This window comes from Callorhinus ursinus, unplaced genomic scaffold (genome assembly GCF_003265705.2).
Source record: "Callorhinus ursinus isolate GAN/ISIS: 27379988/994484 unplaced genomic scaffold, GSC_fseal_2.0 scaffold5, whole genome shotgun sequence".
Taxonomy (NCBI): Eukaryota; Metazoa; Chordata; class Mammalia; order Carnivora; family Otariidae; genus Callorhinus; species Callorhinus ursinus.
Genome location: NW_027397067.1, coordinates 18,534,422 through 18,559,314, shown reverse-complemented (window position 1 = coordinate 18,559,314; position 24,893 = coordinate 18,534,422). Strand labels below are relative to the sequence as shown.

General features: G+C 35.9%; 1 protein-coding gene across 2 annotated transcripts in view; it reads left to right on the top strand.

Annotated features, from left to right (window-relative positions):
• Nucleotides 1-24,893, top strand: part of ARFGEF1 (ARF guanine nucleotide exchange factor 1) — a 145,294-nt gene that overhangs the window by 77,808 nt on the left and 42,593 nt on the right. The window contains exons 10-19 of one of the 2 annotated variants that reach the window (XM_073892849.1): nucleotides 412-646; nucleotides 9,938-10,037; nucleotides 10,367-10,506; nucleotides 10,612-10,720; nucleotides 11,775-11,976; nucleotides 15,710-15,821; nucleotides 16,165-16,370; nucleotides 16,639-16,723; nucleotides 21,524-21,686; nucleotides 23,619-23,770. In XM_073892849.1, the coding sequence (XP_073748950.1) occupies nucleotides 412-646; nucleotides 9,938-10,037; nucleotides 10,367-10,506; nucleotides 10,612-10,720; nucleotides 11,775-11,976; nucleotides 15,710-15,821; nucleotides 16,165-16,370; nucleotides 16,639-16,723; nucleotides 21,524-21,686; nucleotides 23,619-23,770 (1,504 nt within the window). Of the gene's footprint in view, nucleotides 1-411; nucleotides 647-9,937; nucleotides 10,038-10,366; nucleotides 10,507-10,611; nucleotides 10,721-11,774; nucleotides 11,977-15,709; nucleotides 15,822-16,164; nucleotides 16,371-16,638; nucleotides 16,724-21,523; nucleotides 21,696-23,618; nucleotides 23,771-24,893 lie in introns of both variants that reach the window. The other variant, XM_025870687.2, reaches the window with a different exon arrangement.

The window sequence follows — 24,893 nt, the reverse complement described above, 5'->3', positions numbered from 1 at the left end:
ACTATTAAATATCATATACTATGGAACTCATATACTAAATATGGCATATAATCTGGGAAGTTTATGATGATTTCTAGAAGGTGAAATATGCTTGTGAAAGAAAAGAACAGGGAATAAATCTTTATATATTGTGTCCAAAGGAAGAGTAGGTTGATTTTAAATATGTGTGAATGATTGCTTTTCCATATAAAAAGTTTGTGAAATTATGTGGTACTTGAGATCATAAGTGGAACTACCCATTACTAGTGGCAAAGCTTATTCATGTACTGTACTTTATGTGGTAGAGTTTTCTGTTCCTCTCCATTTAAAAGTGTGTGAAATTTTGTGGTACCAGGAAATATCTTTGGAACAGCCTTTTATTACCATGTGCTAAATATGTCCATATACTGTGCCTTCTTTTTTACATTTTAGGTCTCATGAGTTACGATCCAAGATTCTTTCATTGCAGTTACTTCTATCCATTCTGCAGAATGCAGGACCTGTTTTCAGGACAAATGAGATGTTTATTAATGCTATTAAGCAGTATCTGTGTGTTGCACTCTCAAAAAATGGAGTTTCATCTGTTCCAGAGGTTTTTGAGCTTTCTCTTTCCATATTTCTCACTTTGTTGTCAAATTTCAAGACGCATCTGAAGATGCAAATTGAGGTATGTTCTGCATTGTTGGGTATTTCATTTGTTTCATGTTTTAAATCAGATATTAATCCCCTAGAAAATTTTTCAGAATGTGAAATAATATTTGTGAATTGTCATATACAGCTGACCCTTAAACAATACTGCTTTGAACTGAGTAGGCCCACTTACATGTGGATTTTTTTTCAGTAAGTGTAGATACAGTACTCTAAGTGTATTTTCTTTTTTTTTCTTTAGTTTACTTGATTGTAAGAATACAGCATATAATACATATAATGTACAAAATAGTTAGTTAAATGTTTATGTTGTCAGTAGGCTTGTAGCCTATTAGTAGTTAAGCGTTTGGAGACCCAAAGTTATATGTGGATTTTCAGCTGCGCTGGGATCAGTAGCCCTAACCCATGCATTGTTCAGGGGTCAACTGTGCTACTTTTTTTTCATTTACTCATTCAACTAGCATGTGCTTATGAAGTACTAAGCACTGGGTAAACATTAAGAAAACAAAATCAAATTAAGACAGGGAATTTATACTGGTTGAATTGATGATTCTAGATGTCCTGAGGTAATTCAGTCCTCACAGTAATTTTGCCGTTGTTTATATGGTATGTAATAGTGAATTTGGTTATCTTAAAAGAAAGCTCTATATATACTTTATACGGTTTTAAGTCATTTAAGTTTTGGGCACTTTAAAGAGGCTATTAAGAAGGATTATATTTTTAGTGTTATATTTTAGGAGTTTGAAATTTTAATTTTTGCTTTGTATTATTTTTCTAATGTGCAAATGATAAATTATCATTTCCTAGAGATTTGAGGTGGGTGGAACAATCATATACTTTATTACTAATGTTCTACAGTATCTATTAAAATTCACATGGAATATTATGGGAATAAGACAGAATAAGGCCCTAGTATTTTAAGTGAAAGGTTTTTAAATTGGGGCCAAATTCTGAACAGGAAACAATTTCTGGTACATATATATTGTCAAATTTTAGTTTGTCTTATGTCTGTCAAAATAATGGAAGGCATTTAACTAGGAACAGTTGCTATTTTTTGATAACTTTTTTCCCATTATTTTCAGGAAGTACAGTTAAAAGAGATTTAAAAAAACTTTTGGAACTTTTGCTTCCTTACTAAGCCAAAAGTCTTCCATGTGATGATGAAGCATTTAAATTGCTATTAGATAATTTTAGAAGACTACATTCATTTACTTAGAGATTTCTGAACACTGAGACTCAACTTCTTTAAGTACTGTTCAGTAGACTGTGAAATATAAATTCTTAGGGAACCAGGTATCACAAAAATCACTAAAGTTGGGATTACTATTTTTGTAGATTAAATTTAATGTACAAAACTTTTGGAAACACAAATTTAAAGGAAATGCTGGTAAGAAATTTCCTTTGTCTCAGATGGTAGATTCTCATTACAAAATTGTTGTAATATTGTTCTGTATGCTTAAAGAGATCAGGTTTATTTCGCTCTCCATTGTCCCTTATGGAGAGATTGAGGATCAAACAAGACAAGTGTAGATTGCTTTTGAAAATACTACACATATTCAAATGCAAGATAAGCTGTGTTCTAATTGGAGAAAGCAAAGCCGACATATAAAAACCTAAATTTGCAAAGTAGTGTTGAGATTGTTATTACATGAATGTTCATTTTATGAGAATATTCACTTCAGAGTTTCAATAATATGATTTTCCATAGACATTAACTTACATGTCTGTTATCAGAAAATAGTTAATGCACAACTTTTCAAGAAAATATGTGCGAAGTGTCTATGATACTACTGTTACTCTACACACATTACATTTTAGGTGCTCTATCTTTAAAATTTTTGTGTTTTTTTAGAGCCCCTGTCAATGGGCATGATGTCTTAAATTACAATTGTAGGCTATTGCTTGCCTAGTATAATTTGATAACTCAGAGTAGCTAAAGTTTTAATTTTTTCTTTCTTCAAATCTAGGGGTTTTATTTAGTCCACAATTTGGAGAGTTCTAAACTTTCTTTTTTATTTGTTTGTTTAGTATAATTGATGTTAACAGTATTAGTGTCAGGTGTACAACATAGGGATTCAACATTTCTGTACATTACAGGATGATCACTGCAATAAATCTAGTTACCATCTGTTATCTTACGAAGTTAATACAAGATTATTAACTATATTCCCCATACTGTGTATTACATCCCCACGACTTATAACTGGCAGTTTATACCTCTTAATCCTTTGCACCCATTTCGAACCTCCACATCCTCACCCCTCTGTCAGCCACCAGCTGGTTCTATCTATGAGTCGGAGCTTTGTTTCTTTTGTTTTTGTTTTTTGGACTCCAAATTTAAATGAAATCATGGCAGTATTTGTCTTTCTCTTCCTTATTTCACTTAGCATAATTCTTGTAAGGTTCATCCATGTTGTTGCAATGACAAGATTTAAATTCTTTTCTATGGCTGAGTAGTGTTGCATTGTACATATATATCATTTCTTCTTTATCCATTCATGGACTCTGCGTTTCTTTCCATTATCTTGTCTATAGTAAATAATGCTGCAATAAACATAGGTATCATGTATCTTTTCATATTAGTGTTTTCATTTCATTGTATAGATACCCATTAGTGGAATTGCTGGATTATATAGTAGCTCTATTTTTAATTTTTTGAGGAACCTCCATACTGTTTTCCATAGTGGCTGTACCGGTTTACATCCCCACCAATAGTGTACAAGAGTTCCCCTTTCTCTACATCCTCGTCAAACTCTGTTATATCTTATCCTTTTGATAATAGCCATCCTCACAAGTGTAAGGTGATACCTCATTATGGCTTTGATTTGCATTTCCTTGATGATTAGTGATGTTGAGCATCTTTTCGTGTACCTGTTGGCCATCTGTATTTGTCTCCTTTGGAAAAATGTCTTTTCATAACCTCTGCCTGTTTTTTTAATTGATTTTTTTTTGTTTTTTTGCTATTGAGTTGTGTAAGTTCTTTATATATTTTAGATATTAATCCCTTGTTAAATATATGATTTGCAGATGTCTTCTATTTAGTAGGTTGCCTTTTCATTTCATTAATGGTTTCCTTTGCTGTGCAGAAGCTGTTTAGTTTGATGTGGTCCCATTTGTTTACTTATGCTTTTGTTTCCCTTGCCTTTGGAATCAGATCCAAAAAGATATCACTAAGGCTTATGTTAGCAAGCTTACTACCTATTTTTTCTTCTAGGAGTTTTATGGTTAAAGGTCTTACATTCAAGTCTTTAATCCATTTTGAGTTAATTTTTGTACATGGTGTAAGATAGTGGTTTAGTTTCATCATTTCACATGTAGCTGTCCAGTTTGCCCAGGACCAGTGATTGAAGAGACTGATTACTGATTTAATCTCCTTAGTAGTAATTGGTCTATTCAGATTTTCTGTCTCTTCCTGATTCATTCTTGTAACATTGTATGTTTCTAGGAATTCATCCATTTCTTCTAGGTTGTCCCATTTGTTGGTATATAATTGTTCATAGTAGTCTTTTGTGATCTTTTGTATATCTGTGGAATCAGCTGTAACCTCCTCTTTCATTTCTGACTTTGAGTGAGCCCTGTCACTTTTTTCTTGGTGAGTCAGCCTGAAGGTTTGTCAGTGTGTGTATCTTTCCAGAGAATCATCTCTTTGTTTATTCATCTTTTCTATAGTCTTTTTAGTCTCTCTTTCATTTATTTACACTCTGATCTTATTTGCTTCCTATGTTTAGGTTTCTTGTATTCTTTTTTTTAATTCCTTTAGGTGTAAAGTTAAGTTACTCATTTGAGGTTTCTCTTGTTTGTTTTTGAAGTTGGCTTGTATTGCAATGATTCCTCTCTTAGGACCACTTGCTGCATCCTATAGATTTTGGTATGTTGTATTTGTTTTTGTTCATCTCAAGGTAGTTTTTGACTTCTCCTATGACTCAGTTGTTCAGTAGTGTGTTGTTTAATCTCCACATGTAGTTTTTCAGTTTTTCTTCTTGTAATTTCTAATTTTAAACCATTGTGCAGTATTTGATATGATTTCAGTTTTCTTGAATTTATTGAGACTTGTTTTGTGGTCTAAAATGTAATCTGTCCTGGAGAGTGTTTCATGTGCATTTAAGAAGGGCGTATATTCTGTTTTTGGGTTCTGTATACCGTTAATGCTTGAATGGTACAGGGTTAGGGACATTTAACTACTGCCTAGTCAAAAATCCATGTTAACCATCTGACTCCCCCCAAAATTTAACTACTAATAGCCTACTGTTGACTGAAAGCCTTTACTGATAACAGTCGATTAACATATATTTTGTATATTGTATGCGTGATATACTGTGTTATAATAAAGTAAGCTAGAGAAAAAACATTAAGAAAATCATAAGAGAAAATATTTTTACAGTACGTACTGTATTTATCAAAAGAAATCCACATAGGATGGAGCTTGAGAGTATTTTTTTAAAGTGTGTTTTTAAGATTTTATTTATTTATTTGAGATAGAGAGGGAGAGAACATGAGTGGTGGGGAGGGGCAAAGGGAGAGGGAGAAGGGGACTCCCTGCTGAGCAAGGAGCTTGACGTGGGGCTTGATCGGGGCTTGATCGCAGGACCCTGAGATCATGACCTGAGCCAAAGGCAAGTGCTTAACCAACTAAGCCACCCACGCGCCCCTGAGCTTGAGAGGTAAAATAAGTCAGAGAAAGAAAAATACCGTATGATTTCACTCATATGTGGAATTTAAGAAATAAAACAGATGAACATATGGGAAAGAAAAGAGAGAGAGAGGCAAACCAGGAACAAACTATAGAGAACAAACTTAGGGTTACTGGAGGGGAGGTGGGCAGGGGGATGGGTTAAATGGGTGATGGGTTAAGGAGGTCACTAGTAGTGATGAACACTGGGTGTTGTAGGTAAGAGATGGATCACTAAGTTCTACACCTGAAACTAATATTACACTGTATGTTAGCTAACTGGAGGTTAAATAAAACTTGAAGGAAAAAAAAAGTCCGCATATAAGTGGGCCTGCATAGTTCAAACCCATGTTTTTCAAGGGTTGCCTGTACATCTGTTAAATCCATCTTGTATAATGTGTTATTTAAGACCAGTGTTTCCTTAATGATATTCTGTCTGGATGATCTATCCATTGATGTAAGTGGAGGATTGAAATTTCATACTCTACTGCTGTCAGTTTCTCCCTTTAGGTCTGTTAATATTTGCCTTATATATTTCAGTGCTTCTATGTATGGTGCATATATAACTATTCTAAATTTTTGCTGGATTGACCCCTTTATTGTTATTTACTGCCCCACTTTGTCTTTTATTACTGTCTTTGTTTTAGTCTTTTTTTGTCTGATATTAGTGTAGCTGTACCACCTTTCTTTTCCTTTCCCTTTGTGTGGAATATCTTTTCCATTCTTTCACTTTCAAGTCTGTGTGTGTCGTTACTTCTGAAAGAGTCTCATGTAGGAAGTATATAGATGTATCTTGTTTTTTCATTCATCCAGCCACTATATATCTTTTGTTTGGGGCATTTAGTTCATCTACATTTGAAGTAACTATTGATAGGTAAATACTTAACTGCCATTTTGTTAATTTTTTTCTGACTGTTCTGTTCCTTTTCTTTTTCTCTACCTTTGTGGTTTGATGACTTTTTTTAGTATTATGGTTAGATTCCTTTCTCGTTTTGTATATTTACTATAAGTGTTTGGTTTGTGGATATGATGAGGATCACATATATCCTCCTATGTATAGATCAGTTTATTTTAAGTTGATCACAACTTAAATTTGAAAACACTCCTACTAAACTGCATTTTTAATCCCTCCCCCATTTTATGTTTTTGATACTGCTTTTTACATTTTTTATGTAACCTTTAACTAATCATTGTTTTACTTAATTTTACTTTTTTAATTTTATTAGTAGCTTTATAAGTGATTAATTTACTACCTGTACTATAATGTGCCTTTTCTAGTGAGATTTTTACTTTTGTATGTTTTCTTGTTTATTAGTGCCATTTCTTTTCAGCTGAAAGAAGTCTTGTTAATATTACTTATAAAGACAGTTTAGTTATAATGAACTCCTTTGGTTTTGCTTGTCTGGAAAACTCTCTCCTTGAAATTTGAATGATAATCTTGCTGGTTAGAGTATTATTGGTTGCAAGTTCTTTCCTTTCAGCACTTTGAGTATCTCCTGTCACTGCGTTCTGGCCACACAGTTTGTGCTCAGATATCTGTTGATAGCCATATGGGTTTTTCCTTGTATACAACTAGTTGTTTTTCTCTTGCTGTTTTTAAGATTTTCTCTGTGTCTTTAACTTTTGACATTTTAATTACAATGTGTCTTGGTGTGGACCTCTCTGAATTCATCTCATTTGTAACTCTTGGACTTCCTGGACCTGGATGTCTGTTTCCTTCCGCCAGGGAAGTTTCTAGCCTTAATTCTTCAGATAAGTCTTCTGCCCCTTTCTCTTGCTCTTCTCCTTTAGGGACTACTATAATGAGAATGTTCTTCCACTTGATGTTCCTTGAGTGATCTTCATTTTTTTAAAATTCTTCTTTCTTTTTGTTGCTCTATTTGGGGGGTTCTACTGCCCTGATTTGTAGATCGCTGGTCCTTACCTATTTGATTCAGTCTGCTATTGAACCCCACAAGTGTGTTTTTCAGTTCAGTTATTGTGTTCCTCAGCTCTTTGACTTTTTTGCTATTTCATTTTCCTTCTTGAAGTTCTCATCCATTCCTGTACCACATTCTGTGAGCATCTTTATGAGCATTACTTTGAATTCTTTATCATGTAGATCACCTATCTCTATATCATTAAGGTCTTTTTCTGAGGTTTTTGTCTTTTTTTTTTTTTTTTGAAATCTATTTCTTGGTTTCCTCATTTTGCTTGACTCTGTTTCCATGTATTGGGTGAAACATCTGCCTCTCTCTCTTGAGGGAATGACCTTGTGCAGGTGATGATCCTTCTCATTCAACCTTGCCCTAGCTCTTGGTTGTCCTTGGAACCTTTGTGATTATCTAAACCACCTTATTTATTCTTGATATGCACCTATTGTTGAGGTTGTGCCGTGTCCTGTCAGTGATCCATGGGGAGGAATCTCATTTAGCACCTAGTTTCAGGTTGTTTGGAAGCCACTCCCTCAGGCAGCAACTTTTAAATATGCAAATATATACAGTCCTGTTCTCCAGACTGGAGATCTGGAGATGTCCCCTGTGTGACAGTGGCAAAATTCCTGACTCCAGAGAAGTGTATAAGCTCCTTTCTGGGAAGGCTTGTCAAACTGTAGTAAGGCCGGGGGAGGCGCAAAACACGGTTTCTCCCTGCTTTCACTTCCGGGGAGCACCTTTTTCACCTCTAGATGTGAGGGAGACCTGAAGCCTGTTCCTCAGGCTGAAGCTTCCAGGCTAAAGAAACAGACCTTTTTTACAAGAAGACATGTTGTGTTTCAGTCCGCTGTCTGTGCAATGCCCTATGGATGGTGGCATGCCAAGAACAGTCTTTCTCATTGTTACAGTCCCATGTTGCTCTGAATGCCAGCTCTCTTGGCCACCAGGGCCAGGCAGTCAAGTGATATCTCCTCTGTGGATTGCACATGCTCACTGGCTGTAGCAAGACAGCTGGAGAGTGTAGGGGAAGGGGCACCCTTGCTGGCTTAAGACTTCAAAAAGGCAGTGCCTATGTGTTTCAGCAGTGCTATGGCAGAGTGCCTCATCTGTGTGTCCACTGGCTTTAGGCTGGGTACAGGAGAATGCCGCAGGCACTTGTGCTCACCAGCCTCAGCCTGGGGGCAGGGAAGCACTGTAGCCACCCACGCTCTCTGGTCTCAGCAAGTGTCATGTCCACTACCCCTTGCTTGTCCCAGCAAGGCAGCAAACTTTCTTGATTCATGGTACCTTTAGAGTGTCTAATCTTTTCACAGCGTACTTGTGCTAAAAGAAGTACCTAACAGTTCCATTTATTAAGTAATGAGGTCCAAACAGCTTAACAAATATTTATTTTAACAACGTAATCTCCATTTGAAGAAAAATAATAGATAAATTTTTAAAAATGATATTTTTATTTCATTTTTAAGTAGTCAGAGTTACTTGACTGCCGAAATGTATGTGCCTTTTGGACACTGCCCAACTCCTCAGACCTTGGAATCCACTTGGACACTGCCACCCTTATTTCCTATTCTTCATTGACTTTCTTGCGGTCTCTGCCCTTTAGCATAGCAATCACTAAAACTCAGGTTTGCGAAAATGATGTCAGTGAAAGGAATGTAGTGTGATCTAATGTTGAAACTGAGCAGTCTTGTGAGGTGTTCAACAGATGCATTTCTTCGGAATTTTCCCTCAGAAATTGTCATGGCATCCCTCTAAGTTGGCTGCAGGGGTGCCTTGGGGCAATGTTTAGGAACTGTGATCATAAATATTTATTGAACAGCTGCTGTATGCCAGGCAGTGGGGACCCAGTGCTTAGTAAGAAAGACCTGGACCCTACCTTCTTAAAAAGTTATGCTCTTGTAGGAAATGCTGCTGACATTAAGGAAGTAATAGAAATGTGTTGGATTTTGTGAAAGAAAAGCACATTTCAAGGGTACCTCACCCAATTAGGAGGGAGAAAGACATTAGTCACCTCATATTATCAGTATGCATTTATGGAGCACAAAGCTCCCTAAATGTTAATGTGTGACTTTTAGTTTTCTTTTTTGAGTCATCCCTTCTTAAATCAGTCATTTTTCCAAAATAAATTTCAATCTAAAAATTCTTTCCTAGCTCTTAAATTGTAATTTATTTAATTAGGTTGAGTAACTCCTTTTTATTTGACATCATTTAGTGTAAAGAATAGTAAGAAATAGTTTGTTGTTTTCAGATAGAGATTTCCACTTATGTGAGTAATTATAAAAATATAGTGTAAGAGATGATTTTTATTGTGTGGATTAGAGCACTAGGTACATTTAAATCTAGGAAAATTAGGCACCTATTAATAATGGCTGAAAAACCTAACTGATGAATAAATTTATAATCTTTGAGAGATTAAAAAAATGAAGCATGAGTTACATTGCTTTTGTAAATATGTTCACAAAATTCTTACCCAGAGGACTTTGCAGATTTCCTTTGTAGTGGCTGTGTGATAGCAAACAAAACAATGTGAAGTTCAGTACTCCTACTATAAGGGCTAGTTTAAGTCACACACCCAAGTTAGCTTAGTCCTGACATTTCAGAGATGGAACTCAAAAGGAGTTGAACTCCAGAGGAGCCTGGGTCCTAATCTCTACTCCACAGCTTTGGGATATTTAAAACATCACATATACAAATAATATTTTAAACAGAATTTTTTCCCTAATCACAGGTGTTCTTTAAAGAAATTTTCCTATACATTTTGGAAACTTCTACCAGCTCATTTGACCACAAATGGATGGTTATTCAAACATTGACAAGGATCTGTGCAGGTATTTGAAATTATCCTTATTATCTTTTCTTATTAAGAGATATTTGAGGGATGCCTGGGTAGCTCAATTGGTTACGCATCTGCCTTTGGTTCAGGTCATGATCTCGGTTCCTGGGATTAAGTCCTGCATCAGGCTCCTTGCTCAGTGGGGAGCCTGCTTCTCCCTCTGCCTGGCACTCCCCCTGCTTGTTCCCTCTCTCTCTCTCTCTCTCTCTCTCTGTCTGACAAATAAATAAATAAAATCTCTCTTAAAAAGAGAGATTTAAAAGCCCAAAATATACTAATATTCTTAATGCCTTTTGTTAAAAGTAATATATTATATTGTTACAGATGCTCAGAGTGTAGTGGATATTTATGTAAACTATGACTGTGATTTAAATGCAGCGAATATATTTGAAAGACTAGTAAATGATCTATCAAAAATTGCTCAAGGACGGGGTAGTCAAGAACTTGGTATGAGTAATGTTCAGGTAAGAACTTTAAAAGCATTTTCAAATTTAAACTTGGTCAAGGAAGAGCTATGTGTTTCCTTAAAAGATCTTTTTGTTTTTATTCTTTTTATGAATTATTTGTAGGAATTGAGCCTGAGGAAAAAAGGTTTAGAATGTTTAGTGTCAATTTTGAAGTGTATGGTTGAATGGAGTAAGGATCAGTATGTGAATCCCAACTCTCAGACAACTCTTGGTAAGGTGACATTTTGTAATCCTTTGTCGTTTCAAGTAAATGGTATTTTGAAGAGGATAGTTCCAGTTGCCATTAGGCCAGTTTTGTGACCTCTTTATTCCTTTAGCTGATAAGGGAAGCATTCTGTATGAGTTAAATACTAGCTTTAAAATTGTAAATTTGTAGTACTATAAATTTATAATAGATGTGTTTCCTAAAGAACTCAAAAGGTGTCAAGTTATTTCTCCCTTCAGTAAGGGGAGTGAGATGCTGATACTAGCCAGCATTTTCCCTGCTCAAAGCAAAGAAAGCCTGGATATATTTAATAAAAATTTCATCTGTTTAGAATCCACTCAAGGGATGCCTGGTGGCTCAGTCATTAAGCGTCTGCCCTTGGCTCAGGTCATGATCCCAGGGTCCTGGGATCGAGCCCCGCATCTGGCTTCCTGCTCAGCGGGAAACCTTCTTCTCCCACTCCCGCTGCTTGTGTTCCCTCTCTTGCTGTGTATCTCTGTCAAATAAATAAATAAAATCTTTAAAAAATAATATAAATAAAAATAAAATTATAAATTTCCAACTTAGTTATCCAAACCTTTTTCTTTCTAAATCTTCCTAGAAATATTTAAATAATATGTTAAAGTGAAGCATATTTATGCAGCTTTGTGAAAAGATAATTATAGGAGAAATTTATACAAGTCAAGTTGTTTTAAGAAGTTTGTTCACCTTTGTTTGACATTTACCCTTACTAGGAGAAAAACGCATAGCTACAGCTAGTATTCCATCAGTCAAGAGTCTTTTGAGGGAAAATTATTTCTCATGAGGCATGAACTGAGAGCAGAAACCCAGTGGGTACTTAGCACTGCAACTGCAGAAAGAACTTTTAATGGTGCACACATTCTAATTCTGGTGTGTTTTAATATCATAGTATATTGTCTGTGATGGCACTCAGTATTTTGCTTGTGTTGCATAGATCTAAGAAACATTGAAATTTCTTGCCTTACTTGATGTTTTTTTTAACCATTTACATATTTTTATTTGAAAGATTAATTTACTGTATCAGTCTTTCTTCTCACAGGTCAGGAAAAACCCTTAGAGCAAGAGACGAGTGAAATCAAACACCCTGAGACAATAAACAGATATGGAAGTTTAAATTCCTTGGAGTCAACATCATCATCAGGAATAGGCAGCTACAGTACACAGATGTCTGGCACTGATAATCCAGAACAATTTGAAGTCCTAAAGCAACAAAAAGAAATAATAGAACAAGGAATAGATTTGTGAGTGTCCAATTTTAAGAAGAAATGTTACTGAATATCCTTTTGCTAGTACTGTATCACCCTTGCCCTGGGTTTCTCTGCATCTTCAGAATATTTGTTCCTTTCTCATTACCACCTTTCATTGAGTAAAACCGGGCACAGGTCTCCTGTATCCAAGACTTCTAGTGGCTCATTATTCAGCTCTCCTTGTTTATTGCAATCTAGCCCAAGAGACCCCTATAATACACATTAAATTAATTTTGCAGCATATCTTACATGCTGTTGATGAATATCATCTCAGTAGTTTGCATTGTTCATTTAGTAGCTCAGTTATAAAATCCCGCATTATATTTCCTAAGCAGATGACAAGTCAAAAAATTTACAATGTAAAACTTCTAATAGCTAGCTTCTCATTGCTCCTTTTATAGGTTTTATATTTTCTCCAGTTGGGTTACAAATGTGCTACTCTTGTTACTGATCCATTGTTATCGATTTCAGTTTTATATGTTGATACGGTAATAACCTCCTTTTCCAACCTGGCTGCTCTACCAGACCCAGATCTTGTAAAGTCAGTTTTCCCACTAAGCTGTATGGCATTGGCCTGCTCCTGGACTATTTCGTATCCAAATAGTACCATGCTGCTTTCATTCCTCTAATTGCCCATCTTTTTCAAAGAGAAACTGGAAGGAAGAATGAAGTTGCTGACATTTCTCCATGGATCTAGCTACTGTAAACTGTTAAAAATTCCCTTGTATCTTTACCTGGTTTGCTACTTCTCCTGTAAAGCATTTCTTCCTGACTTTTAAACAGTACCTTTTGGTGAATGTTCAGGTTCCCAAAAAAAAGACAAAATGTATGCATGTATATTGTCATAAAATTATAAAATCTCACAAAATTGCCTCAGGAAATAGCCATTAATAGTTCATTCATTCCAGTTTTTCAGTCGATATTTATCAAAGTCCCATCTGTTCCTGACATTATGCAAGGTCCTAGGGAAACTTGATGAATGAAACAGCCATGGCTTCTAAGGGACTCGGTTTAGTATGTGTAATCAGATACTCATATTGAAATTCTCAGCAAGTGTTACTCAGCAAACATATATTTGGTGTTTGGGACTGTGTGCTAAGAACCATGAAAGCATTGGTTCTTGTTTGTGTTTAAGATTACAGCCTAAATATGGGGCAAAAGTGTTTTTCTAAAATAATACCATGTATTGTCCATAATAGTATACAAAGTGCTGCCAAGATATGATAACTCTCTTTGAAGTACTTGGGAGTGAGTTGGAGTCGTCACAGGACTGCAAAGTGGAGGGCTCCTTAGTCTCTAGTCGGCCTTTCAGCCCCTGGACTTGATCTCTGCTTCATACTTTCATGTGAATGCTTTCATGTTGCTATGCTCTCATTACACTCTTTCATGACTGTGGCACCATTCTGTCTTGTTCCTCCTACCATTCTGATTATCCATCTCAGTCTTCCTGTGGGCTATTTATCTCCTGCATACAGCTTAGCATTTCCAGAGTTCTGTCCCTCAGCCCTTTTCTTACTTTGTAATTTCCCCTAGAGGATCATGTTCTTTTTCATGACTTCAGCTACTGTGTATGTGCTAGCATGTCACCACTCCCCAGTGTTACTTTTAACATAAATACCTCTGCTAAAGTCTAGACTCCTGTCCATAATTGCCCGTTGGACATCTCTGTTGGATATTGCTTAGGTTCTCACACTCAGTGTGTCCATAACCAAATTTACCAGTCTCCATTCTCTTCATAATCAACTCCCTAATACTGTAACCAAAAACAAAAGACAAATAGAAAACTACTGTTTCTGTATTTCTTATTTAGGCTAGTAACCCCAGCATGCTACCACATTTAAAAGCTAGAGTCCTGGGAATTACTTATATTTTCCCCTTGGATCTAGTCTGTCACTAAATCCTGTTGATTGTACTTGCTAAATATCTATGCTATTTATCTCCTCTCTCCATCTCCCGCAGCTGTTTTCGCAAGTCAAACCAACACCGTTTCTTGCCTTGACTCATGTCATCTTTTAATTGGCCTACCTTTTTTTTGGTCTTATTTATTCTGTAGTCTTTTCTCACACTTAGCTAGAGTGATCTCTCTTGAATGAAAGTCAGCTTCTGTTTCTGCCCCCCTTTTGTTTTTAAAGAATAAAGTCACAGCTTCTTGTAATAGGATATAATAACCTTCATGATGTAGGTCTGCTGGACTCTAAGCTTCATCACCTGCCTTCTTTGGCTCACTTCATCCTTCCAACAATGCAGAGCTGTTTGTTACAGTGTCATGCTGTTTTATGCTGCCATGTGTTAGTATGACCCCTTCCTCTCTGAGATGTTTTTTTTTTTTTGAAATACGTAGTCCTCCTTGAAAGCTCAGTTTCACAGGCACCTGCCCCAGGAAGTATGTCACAAGCATCTGTGTTTGTTAACTTCCTCGTCTGTGCTGTCTTCCTGGTCAATATATGAGTTACTGCATTGTTACTGTTACAGTTTTTAAAAATCAAGCTTATTTTATTAGGGAGAGAGCTTCTAGAGAGCAGAGATTGTGCTTATCTCAGTGAACTATGTTTGATTTTAATGTATGAATTAGGACTTGACAGGTCCTAGGTCCTACAGATCAACTAGAGCTGTACTGACAGGAATCGTCGGGACAGTACAGGTAAGGACGGTTCAGACAGAGAATGACGTGCTGCCGCACAGAGGAGAGGAACATCGAGGACTGTTGCTCAGCACCGCAGAGGCAGGGTCAGGGGCAGGCGCAGGAGATGAAATGAGAGCATTGAGTTGGATCCGGATTCCAGCAGGCCTTACTCTCCATGTAAACACATTTTTATCTTGTTTTTCTTGACTTTGGCCTACTAGTATTGAAGGATTTTAGTCAGAGGAGGAGTAGCATCAGGTTTCTCTTTTGAAACAATTACTTGGCCAGTAGCCTGAAGGATGGATTAGAATGTGAGCAAAACAAAAGATAGCAAGACCATTTAAGTACTGTTAACCAGGTGACAGGTGATGAGGGACCAAAGTAATTAGTGGTGTAATAAAAGTAGAAAGTAAATGATGTGGAAACAAGGAGGTGACCTTTGAACTGGATCTGTAAGCATGAAGGGGAGTTCCACAGTGAATGGAGCAAGTAAAGGCCGTGTGGAGGAAATAGACTGCAGAAATGCATTCTGCTTAAGGAATGAGAACAGGATATGTGGGAGTAGGTGGGTGGGAGGGGATGAGATCAACTAGAGCTGTACTGAGAAGGAGTCTGTCCATCTGGTCAGTTTGGACTTGACTTCAAAAACATTGGATATCTAGGAATTTTTTTAATAAAGGAAATGATGCTGTCAGATTGTTGTTAAACAGTCACCAGAATTCTTTACTTTAAAAGCAGGAAATGGAATTAATCAGTGGATGTATATGGAATGAACCAAGATTACTTGAGCATTAAGGAGAATATAAATATTAAAAGCATGAGATATTTAGTATCTATATCCTTAGAGCTTATCTACAACATGACATTATCTCAAATAGTGAAATGGTCCATATCATTGATAAAGATGGCCTTTTGCTTCAGACTCTTTTCTAAGAAAAGAAAAATAAAACTTTGCATAATGTAAAAAGTTTTGTATATTCATGCATTGATTATATTAAATAAACTATTTTCTGAGTTGTATTAGAAAATTAATTTACAGTAGTTTAAGATCTTTTCAAATGATTTTCTGTTTCTAATGTTTGTATTAACTTTAACATCATCTAGATTTAATAAGAAACCAAAGAGAGGAATACAGTACCTCCAAGAACAAGGGATGCTTGGCACTACACCTGAAGATATTGCCCAGTTCTTACATCAAGAGGAAAGATTAGACTCTGTAAGAAAACCCATTTTTTTTATTCTAACCTTCTCTATAAAGTTCCTTTTTAAGTTAATAATGATACATACTGTTTCCCCTTTAAAAGTGCCCTCCTAAGTATGTAAGTAAAACTTACAAAGAATAACCTAGGTATTCTTAATTTTGCTTTTTAATTTTCTAAACTCAATATCTTTTTTTTAATAAACACATTTAGTGTGTTTAACTTTTAGTTTCACGTTTGAAATAGTTAACCCTGTAGTCAAAACCTATGAATCTTAGAGATTTTTCTGCTCTTGAAACCTCTCTGTGGCAAATGTAACATTTCATTAGGATATCAATTTTTTTATCTTTTGTTCTTTAGACTCAAGTGGGCGAGTTCCTGGGAGATAATGATAAATTTAACAAAGAAGTCATGTATGCATATGTGGACCAACATGACTTTTCAGGAAAGGACTTTGTTTCAGCCCTTCGTATGTTTCTGGAAGGATTCCGTCTTCCAGGGGAAGCTCAGAAAATTGATCGATTGATGGAAAAATTTGCTGCAAGATACCTCGAATGCAACCAAGGGTAAGCAAGATTCAAATTCAGATATTTATTGGTTGCCAGCTATGTCCAAGACATTGTGGCAGGGAACATCAGAAGATTCATCATTCCTTACACCCAGAGAATTTGGATTGTCTGTGATCTAGAAGTGATAAGACAATTCCATAAAAACACTGTAGTATGAGCTAGAACATAAATCCTGAAAGAGAAAATTATGGGGGTTTGAGATGATTTATTTAAATGCGACTGTAAAACAATAAAAGTTTGTAACATGATACATTTATTTTTCCAGACAAACCCTTTTTGCTAGTGCAGATACTGCTTATGTTTTGGCTTATTCAATTATCATGCTGACCACAGATCTTCACAGTCCACAGGTATGTACTGTGTATAATAGATAGTATGAATTAAATAAGTGCTTTTGAATTCAGTAAGTTAAGAGTTGAAATTTTAATCTTACTCAGTGAAACCAGTCACCAGATTGGGGTATTTAATTTAGTATAGTGTTCATTTTACAAATGTGGTTTCTGGGGGCACTGGGGTGCCTCAGTCAGTTGAGTGTCTGACTCTTGGTTTCTGCTCTGGTACTGATCTCAAGGTCCCTTGTGTCAGGCTCCACGCTCAGCAGGGAGCCTAAGATTTTTTTTTTCCTCTCTCCCTCTGCCCTTCCTTCAGCTCATGGGAGTGCTTTCTCTCTCTCTCCCCCTCAAAAAAAATCTTTTTTTTTAAGATTTTATTCATTGATTTGAGAGAGAGCGTGAGAGCATGAGCAGGGAGAGAGGCAGAGCGAGAAGCGGATTGCCTGCTGAGCAGGGAGCCCCACTGCAACTGTGGGGCTCAATCCCAGGACCTTGGGATCATGACCTGAACCGAAGGCAGACGCTTAACTGAGTCACCCAGGCACCTCTAAATAAATAAATGTTTAAAAAAAAAACAAAAAACGCAGTTTCTGGTAATAATTCTAGTTAGACTTTCAGATATCTGTAAAATAAGTCTGTATTTGTCTCATGATTGATAGGTGTATAAAGCTTAAGATAAATTTTAAGAATATGTTTTAGTTCTTCTGCCTATACTTAGTACAACAAAGAAGAACACTATACATAACGTTTTTTCTTTTAAACGTTTCAAACTTAAGCAGTAGAGTGGTTAGTATGGGAATCCTTCCTTTGCCCATCACCCAGCTTCCACAGTTATCAACCATGGCCAGTCTTCTTCATTCTATATCTTCTCTCTCTCCCAAATCATTTTGAAGTAAATACCAGGTGTCATATCATTTCATCTGTATTTATTTCAGTGTATATCTCTGAAAGACACATACTCTATTTAAACATAACCACAATACCATTACACCTAAAAATTAACAATAATTTTAAAGTGTTGATACCTAGGATATTGAGATATTCATTTGCCTCTTAAAATTCATAACTCCTTCTTAAATATTAAGGAACTGTCACTTGAGTTCCGATATCCATTAGCAAAAAATTATTTTTAAAGTTTTAGGTATTTTATACTTTGTTTCAAAAAACATGCTTTGATATCTTTGGGGAAAATTACCTTTAGAAATTTATCTATTTGCAAGAATTTCTTCATACTTCTTAGGAATAGGCATCTAATGAAATTTATTATTCTTAGGAACTGAAATAAACTATTACTAATCTTAGAGGTTTAGAAAAATTAAAATTTATTTAAAGGTTGAGATTAAACTTTGCAATATAGGGACTTGTGTGTGTGTGTGTTTTGAGATGCTTAAGGCAGGGTTGATATGGAAAGTATAGATCAAATGTATCATGGGGATTATATACAGAATTACCCTTAGATTTAAACATCAGAATTCGGGCGCCTGGGTGGCTCAGTCGTTAAGCGTCTGCCTTCGGCTCAGGTCATGATCCCAGGGTCCTGGGATCGAGTCCCACATCGGGCTCCCTGCTCCGCGGGAAGCCTGCTTCTCCCTCTCCCACTCCCCCTGCTTGTGTTCCTGCTCTTGCTGTCTCTCTCTGTCAAATAAATAAATAAAATCTTTAAAAAATAAATAAATAAAAATAAACATCAGAATTCAACAACTATGCATTTACCAGTGATTTATTTGATTTTATATAGATATTTCTTAAAAAGTCATTTAATATTTTAATCATTTAAAAATAGCCCTTCACAGGGCGCCTGGGTGGCTCAGTCAGTTAAGCGCCTGCCTTCGAGCCCCATGTAGGGCTTCCTGTTCGGTGGGAAATTTGCTTCTCCCTCTGCACAGCGCCCCCCCCCCGCCCTCTGCTGGCTCGTACTCCTGCTTGTGCTCTCTTGCGTGCTCTCTCTCTCTCTCTCTCTCTCTCTCTCTCTCTCTCTCTCTCTCAAATAAATAGAATCTTGAAAAAAATAAATAAAAATTGCCCTTGGCATATTACTGGCAGTGTAGTTAAAGCAGCTCCATTTCAGGTTTTTCTTATGCAGTATACTTTTTTCCATGGTGTTACAAGGCTGTCTACAGATACTTACTTGGATATCTTCATATCAGAGTTTGCTGTCTGGTGTTTTGGTCCAAACCAATATACTACCACCTGTTTGTGTTTAAAATGTTATATTTTTAAAGAATTTGGTTCTGTAAATGAATTATCAATGTTACATGCATCTGTGTCATATCTTCCCATACATAAGTTCATCCTTCTGTAAGTTATTTTGAGGAAATATTAAAACATCCTTTAATGTCCTTTCATAGTACCCAGATTGTTAAAAGTTTCTGAACACAGATCAGTTAGGAAACAACTTGAGAGCAGTGCTCTGTCTTCATGGTACTTGTTTCTGTCCATAGAACATGTACATGGAGTCCTGGCCTAGCAGTGGTAACTGCTTGTAGTCTTCCCGCTCCCTCTCAAACTAGTGCTGGCTGGCTGCTATACAGCCTGCAGCTACAGAACAGCTTATTACTTTCTATGAAGGAAAATTCAATTAGAAAACTAAACCCATAATCATGACCCCATATGATTTGATTCAAGACCACATGAACTGTAACAAATGACATCATTTTGAAACGAACATGGGTAAATTTTAAAGGAATTCCTTAGAACTAGGTCTTTTCATTCTTAGTTGTTTTCAAAATTAAAATATTTAAACAAGTCATTTTTGTTTCTTTTTCACCTAGAATATTTATAATTACACTAATTTTTATATATTGTCTGAGTCAGTGAATTATTTTAAAATTTGAGGTATATATTTAGAACACATTTAGGGTTTTTTGTGTATATTAATCTCCATCATAGTAACAACTGGCTTTAAGTGACTTAAACACTAAAACTAAACACAGCTTGATATAAGTACATGAAGGGCACCTGGGTGGCTCAGTTGGTTAAGCGACTGCCTTCGGCTCAGGTAGTGATCCCAGGGTCCTGGGATCAGGCCCTGAGTTGGGCTCCTTGCTCCACGGCGAGCCTGCTTCTCCCTCTCCCTCTGCTTGCTGCTCCCCCTGCTTGAGCTCTCTCTCTCTTGCTATCTCTCTCTGTCAAATAAATAAAATCTTTTTAAAAAAAAACATACGCACATGAAAACAAAAGTTAAGAGTGGAGTGTTCTATAAAAGATAAGGAGGAAAAGTAGGATTATGTTTTTTTTATCCTACTTTCAGAATCCCATTGTGGCAGAATTGTTCTGTTTGAGCAGTATATTTTTATTTGGGGTATCTGAAATTCATGTATTCCCTACTCCCACTTCTGGGAGCTCCCACTCCCACCTCTCAACCCACACCCACAAGTATATTACTCTGCTACTTCAGATTTTTTATCAAGACTTCTTTTTGTCTGATTGGTGTGATGCTAAAACAATATGGCATGCTCAAGATCTCCAGGTGATGTTAATCTTCTTTTAGCCTCTTACTGGCAGCATTTGTACAGTCTTTTATTTTAGTGTCTCTGAGTTATTGTTTTTTAGTATGTATCAGAACTCCAGGAGAAATGGCTTTCTTTCTTTCTTTTCTTTTTCTTTAAGTGCTGACTCAAGATGAGTTTTTAAAGTTATGACTTGCTTATTATTCTGTGTACCTTATAAATTTACAGGAGGAGTCTTACGTTTGGAGTTGCTTCAAATTCTTTATGGGAGATGGTGGAACTATATATATAATTGAATAAATATATAGGCATACCTCGTTTTATTTTTTGCAAATTGAAGGTCTGTGGCAACCTTGCATCAAGCAAGTCTGTCAGCACCATTTTTCCAACAGCATTTGCTCATTCCATTATCTCTGTCACAGTTTGGTGATTCTCACGATAAACCAAACTTGTTCATTACTATTACATTTGTTATGATGATCTGTGATCAGTGATTGACTCTTTGAAAGCTTAGATGACAGTATTTTTAGCAATAAAGTATTTTTGAATTAAGGTATGTACTTTTTTTTTTAGACATACTGCTATTGCACGCTTAGGGTAAATATAACTTTTATATGCACTAGGAAGCCAAAAAATTTATTTGACTCACTTTATTGTGGTAGTCTGGACCCAAACACAGTTTCTCCCAGGTATGCCTGTATCCTTAGAGATGTCGTAAGACCTATATGGGTTTTTTGGAGATATAAACATTTTGTGCTAATTCTCAAGTTTGGTGACAAGACTGTATCTTATAAACTACAAATTATTACTCCACAGATTGATCAAGGTATGCTGCAGGACATTCCTATTCAGAGTACTCTTAACAAGACAGTGTTCAAAGGCTACTTCACCTGGATCACCTAACATGCATTTACCATGCTGAGTCAGTCAGGGAGGGAGATTGTTATCTGATTTTAAATGAATTCAGCTGTTACTTTGCATCCACTTATATAAAATCAGCTTTTAAATCATTACAACATATTTATGTTTTCCCAAACTAAGATTTAAATCTTTTTGATACCATATGTTTTTAATCCTTGTCATGGTTCTTTTTTAAACCTTGGGCAAAAATAAGTAATTTCATTATTCGATTTCCCTGTTTCTTACTATAAATTATTGATGTACCCATCTGAGAAGGTGTATTAGCATATGCCAGGCTAGGTCTTTTCTACATTGCCTTCATTTTCTGTGACTTTTTTCATTTTAATACATGTTTTGTTGAATATTTTCCCCTTCCTGTCCTCAAAGTATTTATAAATTCTAATTCATATTCTTAAAATAGGAGTAATTTTTAAGTAAGTTTTAAGAATTAATGGTTTTTCATTTCTAGGTTAAAAATAAAATGACAAAGGAACAGTACATTAAGATGAATAGAGGTATCAATGACAGTAAAGACCTTCCTGAAGAATATCTATCAGCTATCTATAATGAAATAGCTGGAAAAAAGATATCAATGAAAGAAACAAAAGAACTCACAATCCCTACAAAATCAAGTAAGCAAAGTAAGTCTCCAAATCAATTGAATTCTGATTGTTCAGGAGGAAAAATAGGGTTTCCTAAGAGTTTTTCACTTGGTTTAGAGTAAATTAGATACTATTCTAATGAGAAGTATAATAATATACAGTTGGCTGATCTGGTTATATTTTTTTTCCACATTCTGAGTAAAAATAGCACTGACCAGTGATCAACAGAAAATGCTATATAATTTGCATGGATTCGTGTGCATTTAATATATACTTGTCAGTTTAGCAGTAAATCTCAGCATGGATTTGGACATCAGCAAGACTGCTGAGGCAGCTCCACTAGTCAGACTTCAACTCTCCATCTTTTTCTGCCTCCTCATCATCTTGTAGCAACACAATTCTGTCTGTTCATTTATTGCTACACATAAACACAAGCTGGAAGTAGGGGTGATTCAAGGAGATGGGGAAGGTTAGGATTGTGAGGGAGCTCATGGAGTTGGAAATCACTCCTTCAGATGCACCACAAATTATATCATTATAGAGGTCGTAGCTCTAACCAGCATGAGAAGCCAACTGTGGGCTTGTCTCCATTGTAGACATTCTATACATGTGGACAGTGGTGATTAAATTAGAGCTAAAAATCTGACTCTAAAATAAGATGAGTGTAGTGGCTTAGGAATATAACACTAATATGGAAAGAAGACTCCTGCCTTTCTGAACACTCCACCTGGAAATGAAATCTCAAGCTTTATCTCACAGAACAGGTTGCAGCACAATTCTATTGAGAGGAGAGGAACAAGGGCCTATGTGATATGTGTATTCCAGAAGTTGATGAACCATTATGAGAGTCAGAGGCTAGGAAGGTGTTAGAAGGAATAGTGAAATATAAATGGCCTTATCTTTTGGAATAATGTAGAAGATGATTCTAAGGAGTTTTAATACTCCCTTCATTTTATAGATGAGGAAACTGAAGTCCAGAGAGGTTAGAAAACTTAGAATCATAGAATCTATAAGCTGAGTATAATGTAAAAAACTTTTATTAAATCTTTACAGCTAAAAGCCAAAGAGTGGCAAAGCTAAATCTTGAATTAGTGTCTTTGGCTCATTTTGCAGTCCAGTTCCAATCAGCAGTTTACTTGGGCGTATTATTTTCAGCTCTTCTGCTTATGATATTGTTGAATATATTGCTCAGGACTTCATTTTCACACCTGAGTAGATGCCAATTCTCTGACTCATTTTTCTTCTTCAGACCCATAATAAAACCTCTTCCTATCCTCCTTTTCTCTGGCCTAATTTGTCCATGGTGGTAGAGTATCAATGAGAAGCAGGATATGGAAAGGCTGTAGGTGTACTAAAATACTGATGTCATCCCGGAATGTTAGGATTACTGTTTTCTTGTTAACTCAGGAGTTGTCATTCAAGGATCCCCTTGCCTTCTACCTGTCTCCTCCTATTCTCCCATCCAGTGGGTTGTTTCCCTAGTACTTCCATTATGACAGATTTATACCTACTCTCTTCCCTTCTCATAGGTTTTCCATTTATCCCCAACTCTTAGTTCAGGAATTTTTCCCCCATTTTCGAGGTATAATTCATATAACATAAAATTAAACATTTTGAAGTGAACGGTTCAGTGGCATTTAGTACATTTACATTGTTGGGCAACCACCACCTCTGTCTAGTTCCAAAACATTTTCATCACCCAAAATAAAATCTTGTACCCATTAAATTTAACATTCCCTCCCTCTCACCAGCCTCTGGCTACCACCAGTCTGCTTTCTTTTTCTATGGATTTACCTACTCTGGGTATTTCATATAAATGGAATCACACCTTATGTGACCTTTTGTGTCTGGCTTTTTAAGACTATACCTAATTAGTATTAATTGGTGGTATTTATGATTTTATAGTAAAAAAGCATTTAAAAAGCTTTGTATCTTAAATGCTAATAGTGCTTGTTATTTCAGATGTAGCCAGTGAAAAACAAAGAAGGCTTCTGTATAACTTAGAAATGGAACAGATGGCCAAGACAGCAAAAGCACTCATGGAAGCTGTGAGCCATGTTCAGGCACCTTTTACAAGTGCAACACATTTGGAGCATGTGCGACCCATGTTTAAGGTAAGAGTTACTAATAACTTTTGGTTGCAGTATACATTTATATGTAACTTTGTTCAGTGTGTTTTTAAGTTAAGGAAATACAGTGATTATAGCCCATTAGTATAAACCTGGAAGCAAAAGCCGTGCTATTTAGGATATAGCAAATACAAATTTTTTCTTAAAGAGAATGAGAAAAGGTATACACTACTAGCAATTAATAAGTGTGTGACCTTAAGAAGAATGGGAAGATTTCAGAGAATGATCATTAATTTTTGGCCTGTTTTTCTCCAAATGAGTTCTATTTAAACCTTTGGAGTTAACTAAAATTTCAAAGTGATCTTGAACTTCTGGCCAGGAACTCACATGAGGGTTCTGAGTACACCTGGAGTGCAAAGAGTAGAGTGAGGAACAAAAGCAAGCGTTATTTATGTTTAAAGGTTGATCTGGTAAGAATGATACTTACTGGTTCTTTAAAATTTGATTGCCTATTCCTTCTTCGTTTTCCTGTTCTTTTTTCCTATCCTTTCTCTGAAATGCAAGAGTAAGTAAGCAGTGAATCAATAAGGATTACAGGGAAATAGAGGAGAGTCTAGTCAAGATTGAAAAGGGAGAAGGGATAAAGTACATTCCAGTTTGTGGGACAGTGTGGTAGGATGGTTTGTGGAGGCTAAAGATTGTAATTTGAGTTCTCATTCAGATATTAAGTACACATATGTATGGGCAGTAAAAGACGACTACAAGATTGCTTTCTTTTAGTTCTAAAGTTTTATAGTTCTACCTCTACTTCAACGTCTGTGTGATAATGTTATTTCCAAAAGTTGATGAAGAATTGTAGGATGGGGGAGAGGGGCCTGGGGGAGGCGTTGTTAGAAGGAATAGTGGAGTATGACTAGCCTTGTCTTTTGAAATAATACAGAAAATAATACAAGAAACATTTTCTCTTTATTATGAACCATTTTATAAAGCAGCTTTTTGTTTCGTTTTGAATAGTCTTACACTCTTGTTTTTCTTCTCAAATGTTTTTTGGTTGCGGAAGGTGGAGAATGAAAAAAAAACAAGAAACCAGCCACAATTTTATCACTCAGAAAAAAACTTCTGTTGATATGTTCATATACTACTTTTTTAATCTTAATTGAATAATTGT